Source organism: Tursiops truncatus, chromosome 18 (assembly GCF_011762595.2).
Source record: "Tursiops truncatus isolate mTurTru1 chromosome 18, mTurTru1.mat.Y, whole genome shotgun sequence".
Taxonomy (NCBI): Eukaryota; Metazoa; Chordata; class Mammalia; order Artiodactyla; family Delphinidae; genus Tursiops; species Tursiops truncatus.
Window position 1 is genome coordinate 49,819,965 of NC_047051.1, and position 14,336 is coordinate 49,834,300.

A 14,336-nucleotide genomic window follows, 5' to 3' on the forward strand; every position below is an offset into this window, starting at 1 on the left:
CCAAATGAATAAAACTTGTATCAAACAAAACGCTAAAATGGTATCTTCATTTCTGATTCAGTGATAATGACCACAAGTGTATCCCTTGGAAATAGTTATTGACAAATTCATTAAAAAATATGCTGAAGCATATAAGATTTCTGATGATTACAAATAAAATAGAAATAATTTTAAAATCAGGAAATTTGAAATTTTAACTATAGCTGATTTAAAATAAGCAAGAAAATGAATTTAAGTTGCATATACTTTGAAGTCCCAAATACACTCTTTAAGGGAGGCCTGCTGAATTTGCCAAACTGAAAGCCTGGAAAAGAGCAGGGTGTCTGTCAAAGCAGGGACAGAAGTGACATTCTGCTGGCTGGAGAGCAAGCAGGTTAAAGATATGTTGTCTATCTTCTCTCTTTTTTTTTTTAACATCTTTATTGGAGTATAACTGCTTTACAGTGGTGTGTTAGTTTCTGCTGTACAACAAAGTGAATCAGCTATACGTATACATACATCCCCATATCCCCTCCCTCTTGTGTCTCCCTCCCACCCTCCCTATCCCACCCCTCTAGGTGGTCACAAAGCACCGAGCTGATCTCCCTGTGCTATGCGGCTGCTTCTCTTTACACAATTTCTTAACTACCTTCCCTTACTACCCTCTCTTCCATGTAAATTTGGCCTATTTTCTGTACTTTGTGATATCCATGCCTGAATTCATGATCATCATATCCATGATCTACATTCAAGTTGTCCTGTGAGATGAGTAATGAGTAATTCTGCCATGCATTACATAAAAAGTCCATAAAGATAGCACGGAGGCTGACTTAAAAGATTTTCTATTCTTCTCCAATCACCATTTTGGTTTTTAAAAACTAAAGAGTAATCTCTGTAGTTTTAAAATTAAAGCCAGAAAGAAGTCAGATTTCTATATTTACTAGTAAAATCACAAGTCAGCATATTTGTTTTCATCTTCACAAAAAAGCAGACAGCAACAAAATAAATGAGAACTCCATAACCTCAAATGATTTAATTTAAATTCTAAATTTATATTTGCATTAATTGTAGATTTGGAAAAAACTCATATTAAAATAAATATAGGGATAGACTTAGGAGTTTAGTACAGATATTAAATACTACCATCAAGTACACAGACTTCTCAATTTTACCTGGTGTTCTACATATTTTTAACAGCTATTATATATTTTTAAAATACTTTGAAATATTAACTACCATTTTATACTTCGGCAAGTCCAAAACACATAAACTAGATTATCTTAGGCAGCACTGTAACATCCTAACGACTCCCCTCTCATTTCTCTTCAGAAATGAAGACTGAGGCAAGCCCTGAAAGGAAGTCATTGTAGTACTGAATATACATTACCTCGCAAGCCTTCCGCCACTTGATCCTGGGACACAAGCAATAAAATCATCCAGAAAGGACTGTTCATTGCTTTGGATTTGAAGTGGTAAGTTTCCTTCTAGTGCCTCCAATATAGTTGGTGAATGAGAAAGTGCTAAACCCTTTCCAAGAATACCAGAATGGGTTTTGCACACCTGTTGGGTAAAAGAGAACATTTGTATAAACATTTTGTTTATTTTTTTAATTTATTTTATATATATATATATATATATATATATATATTCTTGTATCATATAACAGACTTTTTTTCGGATTTTATTTTTTATACAGCAGGTTCTTACTAGTTATCTATTTTATACATGTTAGTGTATATACATCAATCCGAATCTCCCAATTCATACCACCACCACCTCCCCACAACCCCGCTTTCCTCGCTTGGTGTCCATACGTTTCTTCTGTGTCTCTAATTCTGCCTTGCAGGCTGGTTCATCTGTACCATTTTTCTAGATTCCACATATATGTGTTAATACACGATATTTGTTTTTCTCTTTCTGACTTACTTCACTCTGTATGACAGTCTCTAGGTCCATCCATGTCTCTACAAATGATCCAATTTCGTTCCTTTTTATGGCTAATACTCCACTGTATATAAGTACCACATTTTCTTTATCCATTCATCTGTCAATGGGCATTTAGGTTGCTTCCATGACCTGGTTATTGTAAATAGTGCTGCAATGAACATTGGGGTGCATGTGTCTTTTTGAATTATGGTTTTCTCTGCGTATATGCCCAGTAGTGGGATTGCTGGGTCATATGGTAATTCTATTTTTAGTTTTTTAAGGAACCTCCATACTGTTCTCCATAGTGGCTGTATCAATTTACATTCCCACCAACAGTGCAAGAGAGTTCCCTTTTCTCCATACCCGAGAGCATTTGCTGTTTGCAGATTGTCTGATGATGCCCACTCTAACCGGTGTGAGGTGATACCTCACTGTAGTTTTGATTTGCATTTCTCTAATAATTAGTGATGTTGAGCAGCTTTTCATGTGACTCTTGGTCATCTGTTTGTCTTCTTTGGAGAAATGTCTGTTTAGGTCTTCTGCCTGTTTTTGGATTGGCTTTTTTTTTTTTTTTTAATATTGAGCTGCATGAGCTGTTTATATATTTTGGAGATTAATCCTTTGTTGATTCGTTTGCAAATATTTTCTCCCATTCTAAGGGTTGTCTTTTCGTCTTGTTTATAGTTTCCTTTGCTGTGAAAGAGCTTTTAAGTTTCATTAGGTCCCATTTGTTTATTTTTGTTTTTATTTCCATTACTCTAGGAGGTGGGTCTAAAGAGATCTTGCTGTGATTTATGGCAAAGAGTGTTCTTCCTATGGTCTTATATTTAATTCTTTAATCCATCTTTAGTTTATTTTTGTGTATGGTGTTAGGGAGTGTTCTAATTTCATTCTTTTACATGTAGCTGTCCAGTTTTCCCAGCACCACTTATTGAAGAGACTGTCTTTTCTCCATTGTATATCCTTGCCTCCTTTCTCAAGATTAGTTGGCCATAGGTGCGTGGGTTTATCTCTGGGCTTTCTATCCTGCTCCATTGATCTAGATTTCTGTTTTTTGTGCCAGTACCATACTGTCTTGATTACTGCAGCTTTGTAGTATAGTCTGAAGTCAGGGAGTCTGATTCCTACAGCTGAGTTTTTTTCCCTCAAGATTGCTTTGGCTATTCAGGGTATTTTGTGTCTCCATACAAATTTGAAGATTTTTTTGTTCTAGTTCTGTAAAAAATGCCATTGGTAATTTGACAGGGATTGCACTGAACCTGTAGATTGCTTTGGGTAGTATAGTCATTTTCACAATGTTGATTCTTCCAATCCAAGAACATGGTATATCTCTCCATCTGTTTGTGTCACCTTTGATTTCTTTCATCAGTATCTTGTAGTTTTCTGAGCACAGGTCTTTTACTTCCTTAGGTATGTTTATTCCTAGGTATTTAATTCTTTTTGTTGCAATGGTGAATGGGATTGTTTCCTTAATTTCCCTTTCTGATCTTTTGTTCTTAGTGTATAGGAATGCAAGAGAACTCTGTGCACTAATTTTGTATCCTGGAACTTTACCAAATTCATTGATTAGCTCTAGTAGTTTTCCGGTGGCATCTTTAGGATTCTCTACGTACAGTATCATGTCATCTGCAAACAGTGACAGTTTTACTTCTTTTATTCCAGTTTTTATTCCTTTCATTTATTTTTCTTCTCTGATTGCCATGGCTAGGACTTCCAAAACCATGTTGAATAATAGTGGCAACAGTGGACATCCTTGTCTTGTTCCTGATCTTAGAGGAAATGCTTTCAGTTTTTCACCATTGAGAATGATGGTTGCTGTGGGTTGGCTGTATATGGCCTTTATTATGTTGAGGTAGCTTCCCTCTATACCCACTTTCTGCAGAGTTTTCACCATAAATTGGTGTTGAATTTTGTCAAAAGATTTTTCTGCATCTATTGAGATGATCATATGGTTTTTATCCTTCAATTTGTGACTATGGTGTATCACATTGATTGATTTGTGCATATTGAAGAATTCTTGCATCGCTGGGATAAATCCCACTTGATCATGGTGTATGATCCTTTTAATGTGTTGTTGGATTCTATCTGCTAGTATTTTGTCGAGGTTTTTTGCATCTGTATTCATCAGTGATATTGGTCTGTTATTTTCTTTTTTTGAAGTACCTTTGTCTGGTTTTGTTATCAGGGTGATGGTAGAATGAGTTCGGGAGCACTCTTTCCTCTGAAATTTTTTGGAAGAGTTTGAGAAGGATGGCTGTTAGTTCTTCTCTAAATGTTTGATGGAATTCACCTGTGAAGCCACCTGGTCCTGGACTTTTGTTGGTAGTAAAATTTTTAATCCCAGTTTCAATTTCATTACTTGTGATTGGTCTGTTCATATTTTCTATTTCTTCCTGGTTCATTCTTGGAAATTTATACTTTTCTAAGAAATTGTCCATTTCTTCCAGGTTGTCCATTTTATTGGCATAGAGTTGCCTGTAGTAGTCTCTTATGATGCTTTGTATTCCTGTGGTGTCCGTTGTGACTTCCCCTTTTTCACTTCTAATTTTATTGATTTGAGTCCTCTCCCTCTTTTTCTTGATGAGTGTGGCTAAAGGTTTATCAGTTTTGTTTACCTTCTCAAAGAACCAGCTTTTAGTTTTATTGATCTTTGCTACTGTTTTCTTTGTTTCTATTTCATTTATTTCTGCTCTGATCTTTATGATTTCTTTCCTTCTACTAACTTTGGGTTTTGTTTGCTTTTCTTTCCCTAGTTCCTTTAGGTATAAGGTTAGATTGTTTATTTGAGATTTTTCTTGTTTCTTGAGGTAGAAGTGTATTGCGATTAACTTCCCTCTTAGACCTGCTTTTGCTGCATCCCATAGGTTTTGGATCATCATGTTTTCATTGTCATTTGATTTCTTCAGTGATCTCTTGGTTATTTAGTAATGTATTGTTTAGCCTCCATGTGTTTGTGTTTTTTACATTTTTTTCCCTGTAACTGATTTCTAATCTCATAGTGTTGTGGTCGGAAAAGATGGTTGATAGGATTTCAATTTTCTTAAATTTACCAAGGCTTGATTTGTGACCCAAGATGTAATCTGTCCTGGAGAATGTTCTGTGTGCCCTTGAGAAGGAATTGTAACCTGTTGTTTTTGGATGGAATGTCCTGTAAATATCAATTAAATCTATCTGGTTTATTGGGTCATTTAAAGCTTGAGTTTTATTAATTTTCTGCCTGGATGATCTGTCCGTTGGTCTAAGTGCGCTGTTAGAGTCCCCACTATTACTGTGTTACTGTCGTTTTCCTCTTTTACAGCTGTTAGCATTTGCCTTATGTACTGAGGTGCTCCTATGTTGGGTGCATATGTATTTATAATTGTTATATCTTCTTCTTGGATTGATCCCTTGATCATTATGTAGTGTCCTTCCTTTTCTCTTGTAACATTCTTTATTTTAAAGTCTATTTTATCTGATATGAGCAGTGCTCCTTCAGCTTTCTTTTGATTTCCATTTGCATGGAATATCTTTTTCTATCCCCTCACTTTCAGTCTGTATGTGTCCCTAGGTCTGAGGAGGGTCTCTTGTAGACAGCATATAAATGGGTCTTGTTTTTGTATCCATTCAGCAAGCCTGTGTCTTTTGTTTAGAGCATTTAATCCACTCACATTTAAGGTAATTATTGATATGTATGTTCCTATGACCACTTTCTTAATTGTTTTGGGGTTTTTTTTGTAGTTCCTTTCCTTCTCTTGTGTTTCCCACTTAGAGAAGTTCCTGTAGCATTTGTTGTAGAGCTGGTTTCGTGGTGCTGAATTCTCTTAGCTTTTGCTCGTCTGTAAAGCTTTTGATTTCTCCATTGAATCTGAATGAGATCCTTGCTGGACAGAGTAATCTTGGTTGTGGGTTCTTCCCTTTCATCACTTTAAATGTATCGTGTCACTCCCTTCTGTCTTGTAGAGTTTCTGCTGAGAAATCAGCTGTTAACCTTATGGGTTAACCTTATGGGAGTTCCCTTGTATGTTATTTGTTGTTTTTTTCTTATTGCTTTTAATAATTTTTCTTTGTCTTTAATATTTGTCAATTTGATTACTGTGTTTCTTGGCATGCTCCTCCTTGGGTTTATCCTACCTGGAACTCTCTGTGCTTCCTGGACTTGGGTGGCTATTTCCTTTACTATGTTAGGGAAGCTTTCAACTATAATCTCTTCAAATATTTCCTCAGGTCCTTTCTCTCTCCTCCTTCTGGGACCCCTATAATGCGAATGCTGGTGCATTTAATGTTGTCCCAGAGGTCTCTTAGGCTGTCTTCATTTCTTTTCATTCTTTTTTCTTTATTCTGTGCCGTGACAGTCAATTCCACCATTCCGTCTTCCAGGTCACTTATCTGTTTTTCTGACTCAGTTATTCTGCTACTGATTCCTTCTAGTGTAGTTTTCATTTCAGTTATTGTATTGTTCATCTCCATTTGTTTGTTCTTTAATTCTTCTGGGTCTTTGTTAAACATTTCTTGCATCTTTTCGATCTTTGCCTCCATTCTTTTTCCGAGGTGCTCGATCATCTTCACTATCGTTATTCTGAATTCTTTTTCTGGAAGGTTTCCTATCTCCACTTCATTTAGTTGTTTTTCTGGGGTTTCATCTTGTTCCTTCATCTGGTACATAGCCCTCTGCCTTTACATTTTGTCTATCTTTCTGTGAATGTGGTTTTCATTCCACAGGTGCAGGACTGTAGTTCTTCTTGATTCTGCTGTCTGCCCTCTGGTGGATAAGGCTATCTGACATTTGTATATTTTAAAATATAAAACTTTAATTTCATGAATTTTTTTGTATTTGCACCCAATTTTAGACAGGCCTTTTTGGGGAAATAATTTTCTTCCCATGCCCCAGTGCTCCTTTAGCCTATAAAGTAGAAAACTTTCAGGAGGGAAAAACTTGGGATACTATTTCCAGTGTCTTTCTTCCCTCAAAAAAGAAATGATTTATCAGAGATCTGCATGCTAGATGCAATGGTGCATCTCCTCCCATTCTAGCTTTCTACATGTGCCACGTCCCTCTTTGCCAGGGCCAGGGCTCCCTTTCGAAGACAGCTGTAAAGGTCTCCCTCTTTTTGTGTCTCCATTACTGGTAGCTATCCTGGGTACGTTGTGTTTGTTCTCTTGGGCAGGTGGGTACCAAGGTCTTGACTTTGGCAAAAAGTAGATGGAAGTCTGACTGTGGCTGCACATACACTGCATTAGCCTGTGTAAGCCTTATTAAAGTTAAGAAAAAAAGGCAGATAAAACTGAAATTTTAGTTCTCACCTATATGAGAAGCAAGCCTTATATTTTGGAAAGACTTGCTTTAAGGGCTAAAACTCTAGAAAAATTTTTAATGACCATATAATAAATTTCAAAACATAATAGTTTTCATAGAGAAGGATTATATTTCCATTTCTATCAATTTCTACCACAAGTAACTTGTGCATTCTATAAGCCATGCAATTTCAAAGTCGTAATCTTTAAAGTCAAACAGACTTGAGGTCAAATCCGGACTCTGGACAAGCTATTGCTGTGTGCTCTCGAGCTAACAAGTTACTGACCATTCCTGAATCAGTGAAATGTATAAACTGGTGATCAAATGATATCTCTTCCGTGGTTATCATAAAATTTAAATTAAATAACACATTTAAATGCCCACCATCTGCCTAACAAGCAGTAGGTGTTAGACCATCACAGTGATGACCTTACATGCCAAAACGGTGGGTACTTTGGGAAATCACTTTTCTCTTTACAGGGGTACAATAAAGACCTCTTTATATCTGGCCTAAATGACATTCTATAAGCTGTAATAATCCCTGTAATGATAATATGAGGTACTTGATGGTTTTCCTTAGCTAGAATGTTATCTGACACATAGTATGTTTATTAAATATTTTTTAAATTAATTTTTATTTTTTGTATCTTAAGATACAGAGATTTAACTTTTTTAAAAGAAAAAAAAAACAAAAGCTGGTGGGTTTTTAAGACACAGACGTTTCTTAACATTATTGAGGATACCATGACTCCCTATGATTAGAGCACAGTGATCAAGATCATGGACTTTGTCACCAAACTGCTAGAGGTCAAATTCTAGCCCAGCTGCTTACTAGCTGTGTGATTCTGGGCCACTTAAGTTCTCTGTGCCTCAGTTCCCTTACCTGTAAATACGAGTCTCTAATTCATAGGGTTGCTGTGAGGACTAAGTTAAAAATATGAAAAGTGTTTGGAATAGTGAGTGATAAAGTTAAGATCAAATAAATGTTTGTTTTTATTATTACTGCTGTGATCGATTCATTTCAGAAAATAAATAAAATGTAAACCACTAACTCTAAGTATTGATATTAGAAGACCTGGATATTAGACTTTATCTCCCAGTTAGCTGAATTCTTAGATAAATCACAAAACGTCTCTGAACTGAAGTTATTATAATTGTAAGATACAAGAGAAAATACTAACCTCAAAGTGTAATTGCAGAAATAGACAAATAACATCAAAGACATGGTAAACTATAACATGCTCTACAGATGTTATTTAAATTACTATTACTAACAGCTTTTTCCCCCTTTTTCTAACTGGTCAATAAAACTTCTTTCAAGATCCAATTTAAATGTCCAATGCTGGGCAAAGCCTTCCCCTGGACCCTTGGCACTTGGTAGCTCTTCTTCCTCCAGCAGGGCTTTCGCCTTACTCCAGAGTTAACACCCACCACACAGTACAACACGGGCTCATGTGGTGGGTCTCTCCAATCAAGGGGAGAAATTATGAGTTATTTATCTCTATAACTGCCAATTATGGAATGAAATACTTCATGAATGAGTGCTATGTTCAAGAAAAATAAGGTTGATCTGAGTGAAAATTCTGCTTAAAATTAATGTACAAAGTTTACCCTTACAATTATCAGGACAATACCTGTAATGCAGCCTCTTCAAGAATTTCAAGGTCTTCTTCTAATTCATTACCTGTTGTGTAAATGAAAAGGTTTACTAAAATATATTCATCCTTAGTTTATCTTTCTAGTCTTCTGCATTCATGACATCTTTCCCACAAATTTGATATTCCAAATTGAAGAGAACTATTATCATTCTGGATAAATCTCAGTGGTTTAAATTTTCAAATGCTGTTTTCAGTGTGAATATAAGCTGTAATTCTCAAGACAATACTCAAAAAGCAACCATCAAGGGATTTTCAAAAGATATATACTATGTTTATGTACACAAATGTGTATTTTTGACTTTAGCATATTTACTTTTAGAACAAAAAAAAAAAAAAGAAAAATGAGGGAACTGAATTTTCAGAATCTGAGCCTTTCTAGTTTGGTTATATTGTAGAAGAGCTTTACCTTTAGTAAACAACAGTTACTTAGAGGAAAATGTAAGATAGTGACTGTATTCTCTAGCCATTTTCTCCTTTACTGCTTTATGTAGAATATATTTTAGTTATTGAATTTTCTTTGATAGTTTAATTAATTCATAAAATATTACTACTAAAGTAATACATATTCAAAGCGAAATATTCAAAGTATGCAGAAGTGTAGAATGAAAAATTCTGCTACCACTCCCTTCCAAAGATAAACAGTGTCAACAGTTTCTTATGTATTGTTCTAGAAATTTTGTGTGCAAATAATATGTATGTACATATGTGTCAATGTACACACACGTGTACGTTGTGGGTACATACACATATATTTATATACTTACAATATAATGTTCACAAAAATGGGACCCTCTGCTGCAGCTTGCTATTCTTAATTAATATAACTTGGACATCTTCCTTGGCCAGGACATAGAGGTCTACTTTTTTGTTGCTGCTTTTTAACAGGCTGCATACATCCCAAATGACAGGCATTTTGGTTGCTTCTAGGTTTTATAATCACAAATACTGCTATATTAATCTATCTTACAACATACCTTTTTTGAGCATTTGTGCAAGTATGCATAAAAAATTGCTACATCAAAAGCTACATGCATGTAAAATTTGAATAGCTGTTGACACATCTCCTTCAAAGAGGCTGTGCCATTTTCCCTCATATGAATAGAACACAGATGTCTCATTTCCTCATCATGTGTCAACACGAAGCAGGAACAAGGGTACAGAGAAGGGTGGAAGGGAGCAGGAAGAGGAGAAGATTTAGATAGGGAAGAAAGGAGTAAAGAAAGAGAAGGGAGGAAAGAAAGAATAAAGTGGGAAGGGTAGCCCCAGAGGAAGGAGATACAGATGCACTTTTGGAGGTGAGAATTGGGGAAATACAATAATAATGCCTTTTATTCCCAACTACTGTAAAAATAAAATGTTTGACCATGGATAAACATCATGGAATTAGTAAATATTTTAAGCCTTACTTTCATCTTTACAATTCTGATAATAAATCAACTCATGTATCACACAATTCTGTATCCTAGAAATAGGTACTCTTTGGCCATTGCCTCACTTCTCTGTTGTGCATCACATGAAAACTCTTCTAAAGAGCCATCTACGTTCAACCTGACTCCCCCTCCTGACTTTCCATTCTCTCACCCCACTCTAAAAGTCCTTATACTTCTCTCCTTTTACTGATATATATGTATTTCTTCTTGAGTATATAAATAGCCAACAAGTTTAACCCAATGACAAATTTTAATTGCTTTCTCAGTTTCATTCAAAAATCCCACCAATATACACTCTCCTGAGGTTTTACATCTACCTCATTGGCTGCTGCTTCAGTCTTTCCTGCAGCCTCTTCCTCCTGTTCCATTGGTCTTTGAAATTTTGACAAGTCCCAGCTTTGACCCTTGGCTGTATTCTCTTTCTCATTTGCATTCTCTTCCTAGCTCATCTTTCATATTGCTCTTTCATACGGTCTTTAAATGCCAACTACGTCCAAATGACATTTCTATTGACTTGTCCCCTGAGCTCCAAACAATGAGCATCCAATCGCCTATCTGATATGTCCACTAGGATTTCTGAGAGATATCTCAAGCTTTTGGTTTAATACTCTATTTCCAGTGCTTAACCCAGGGCCTGGCGCATAGCATGTATGTACATAAGAAAGTGCTTGTATGCATATATGTGTGTGAATAAAAAAACTAGAGATACTCTTCAGTCTCCATTTAAAAAACCCAAACAACCAGTATATTAAGCAGTTGCTCATGAATGTATGTGACTACTGAATTCATTTTGCTAATCTATTTTCAGAATGTTCTGTGATGAACATATTCTATTCTTAAAATTTTTTTAAAATCATAAACAAACACCGAGTACTTGACCACACTTACCAATAGGAAGTGCTAGATCCTTTTTCATCAAAGCTGCTGCACAAACCCCACCAAGATTGGCTAGTTCTTTTTCCAACTGAATGACTCCCTGGAGAATTGCAAAAACAAAATCAGATGTTTAAAAACTGTTTGCAAGATGAAATTTTTGAAAGATGATGTGGATTATCAAAAAAAAAGTGACTTGCATTCAAGTGTAATGTTTGAAACTAAAAGGAAGCATATGTTAGGAGCTAATGGTTAATTAAGAGTGTAAGAGATTTAATATTATGTCTCATGCTGGTTGTAAGTTTCAGACCTACAGGTTCATTGCCCAAAGAATTTTTCATTCATTACTTTGAAGGAACATGATCACTCTTTCACCTTGACTTTTTTTTTATTGTATGATTTGAAACATTTAGAAGAGATACTAAGTTAGTCCCATGGTGAAATTAGGTTCTATAATTTACTTAGAAAGGTATAGCTACCAGAGCAGGTTTGGAACAGGCACAACTATACTAAGTCTTTAAAGGCTGGGTCATGTTGCACAGACTCCATTCTCTTCACATATTAAAAGTAGCAAAACCAGATCACTGCACAAAATTAAACTACAGAGTATTTTAAATTATACACTCTAGCTTAAAATAAATTTCAGACTTCTTGAATACAGAGAGCAAACACAATTTAAGTCAACAGCAGCCCTTAGAAACACAATCTTCCTTAACAGAATGAGAAGATAATTCATCCTCACCTCATCAGGTCCAGGGCTAAACTCATATCCAATTGCAAAACATTTGAAACCATAGAAAGAAGCTTTGTCATCTTTCACATAATCTGATGCAGTCTCCAGTGAAAAAAGGGCCTCATTTCCTAAGAAAAAAGCTAACATTGAGTTCAAAATCTGAAACAACTTTATCAAAATTTCCTTACTTTTATCTATCTCAAGATAGGTAGCAATACAAATCAGGTACTAAAAGAACCAAGTCCTTTTTGGGGTCCCTATATCTACTTGAACAAAGCTGTGCTTAAAAACGACAGTATAAACAATAGAACCATGCCAGTTGTTTGTTTTCTTTATGATCTAATTCTCCTTAATCACATGTCTTAAGTTAAGTTACACACAAGTGATAATTGTCAATTATCCGTCAATTACTAAGGTGACCTAGGTTAGCCTCTTCTGTTTCAGAGTGAGCAATCCTCTCTAGGCTAAAATCTGGCTTTGTCTGATTTTTCCACAAACAAACAAGGCAGGTCAGACTAGAAGAAAGAAGTTTCTAAATTCAAATTGGCTATTAGTGAGAGATCACAAGAGTAGTTATGGTTAATTGGTTAAAAAAAACAACAGACTGTAATAGCAAAAGTGCCTCCACCCACCCGGCCACATACACCCTCAAGCTCGAAAACAATAACTTCACATAACTCAGTGGGTTCGGTGGTTCACCAGCTCTCTTGAAAGGAAGAAGTCCTTGGTAACTTCTCAAATTTTAGCACTTACTGGGAAAATAAAATACCTGATCCACTTTTTCTATAGTTTGGCCCCAACTATACAGACAGCCACTCCTCAGTATTAACTCTCTGCTTTTGTCAAGCTAATCTCTTCTCACAAGATCCTCAAAACATTCTCTTTCCTAAAACTTGGCCATGTTATGCCCCATGCCCAGAGAGTCTTCTTTACTACCCAACTGCAATCCAGATACAGAGCAGGTCTTGAAGAAATTCTTCTAAAAATTAAATAAACATTTTCAATGATGTATCCTTACTAAACATAATTATCATAAATGCATATAGTTTACTATATAAAACAAAAAAGAAAAAAAATAACTTACCTGGCAACACTAAAACCATGGTAGGCCACCCAGAGGATCCTGAAAATTTCTTTAATTCTATCCAGGAATTAAGATTTTCATGAACAGATGTCAATTTTGGTCCATATCCTGAATTCTGAACAGTTCTGACAGGAATCAACAAGCGGAGGACATCTTCTGACTGTGCAGTACCACACTGAGGGTCAAACTCGATTGTCATCCACCGTACACACTCTGGGAATGTCACCTGAGGTCAACAGGCAAAAAGTCACTCGCACAAGATGAATCAGATTTTAGCATTTTGTCTAGTTTAGAAACAGGACATCATACTGTAAAGATGATGCCTTCAACATACTGTAAAATAAGTTTTAAGTAAGGAATTAAATGATCAGAAATCAAGGTATTAGTGGCCAGTATCAATTGTCTCGACTCCTCACTTGAAATATCTATTGCTTTCTATCTAATATTTGCATTAATGTTTTTAAGTACACACTGATATCATTAGAAAAACAATTACAAAGCTGCTTAATTTCCATAAACATTCAGCTATCTGACTTTCCTGTGGAAGAGTTTATATAATAAATTTTCCACTTCAGTCAGTATGCATTTAAGGAATGTAAGTCGGTAACTCACAATATAATTTGATAGGTAAAATATAAAGATACATTGATGGAAATTAATAAATCATTAACACGTAAGGTTTTAGTCACTTTTAGGTTATCTACCATTCATAGTATCCATTACAAATGTTTCTTTTCATTAACAAAAAAAACTTTGTAACTTCATATATTATGAGAATAAATATAAATACACACACACTTATACACTTGATAAAAGCCTAGATTTTTATATTTTCCTAACCTGAAATTTTACTGTATATATGAGATTACGATGGCACATAATTATATATATTTTTAAGGCCACTTTTAAGCTTCTGTCACCATTATGGTAGAAGGAATGCTGTAATGGTAGTCAAATTACAGCTAAGTAGGACCATGTCAAGTAGTAAACTATGAACTGGTTGTAGGACATGATATAAACCTTAAGAAATTTCCTAAATATTATATTAATCTAAAAAAAAATTACCTCGGACGATGGCAAATATTTTTAGTAGAGGACTTTTTTCCAATCTCTATTTAAATAAAAAGCTCAACTTTATTCATAATAACATAAACGTAAATTAAAACTAAATTGAGACACCATTTTCCCACCATTCCTTCCATTATATTGGCAAAAGGCCCAAAATTTAACCACAAACTCTTTTGGGGAGGCTGAGAGAAAACAAGCATTCTCATACATTGTTGGTGGGACACAAAAAGACATAACTTCTGTGACTTCCCTGGTGGTGCAGTGTGTGGAACTCCACACTCCCAGTGCAGGGGGCCCAGGGTTCAAGCCCTGG

General features: G+C 35.4%; 1 protein-coding gene across 13 annotated transcripts in view; it reads right to left on the reverse strand.

Annotated features, from left to right (window-relative positions):
• The window catches only part of MYCBP2 (MYC binding protein 2), a 279,427-nt gene that overhangs the window by 97,594 nt on the left and 167,497 nt on the right, over nucleotides 1-14,336 (reverse strand). For 9 of the 13 annotated variants that reach the window (XM_073795323.1, XM_073795322.1, XM_073795327.1 and 6 more), the window contains 5 exons: nucleotides 12,956-13,181; nucleotides 11,881-12,011; nucleotides 11,154-11,241; nucleotides 8,812-8,861; nucleotides 1,367-1,539 (listed from right to left, as the gene is read on the reverse strand). In XM_073795323.1, the coding sequence (XP_073651424.1) occupies nucleotides 1,367-1,539; nucleotides 8,812-8,861; nucleotides 11,154-11,241; nucleotides 11,881-12,011; nucleotides 12,956-13,181 (668 nt within the window). The remainder of the gene's footprint in view (nucleotides 1-1,366; nucleotides 1,540-8,811; nucleotides 8,862-11,153; nucleotides 11,242-11,880; nucleotides 12,012-12,955; nucleotides 13,182-14,336) is intronic. The other 4 variants (XM_019920881.3, XM_019920874.3, XM_073795324.1 and 1 more) reach the window with 1 other exon arrangement.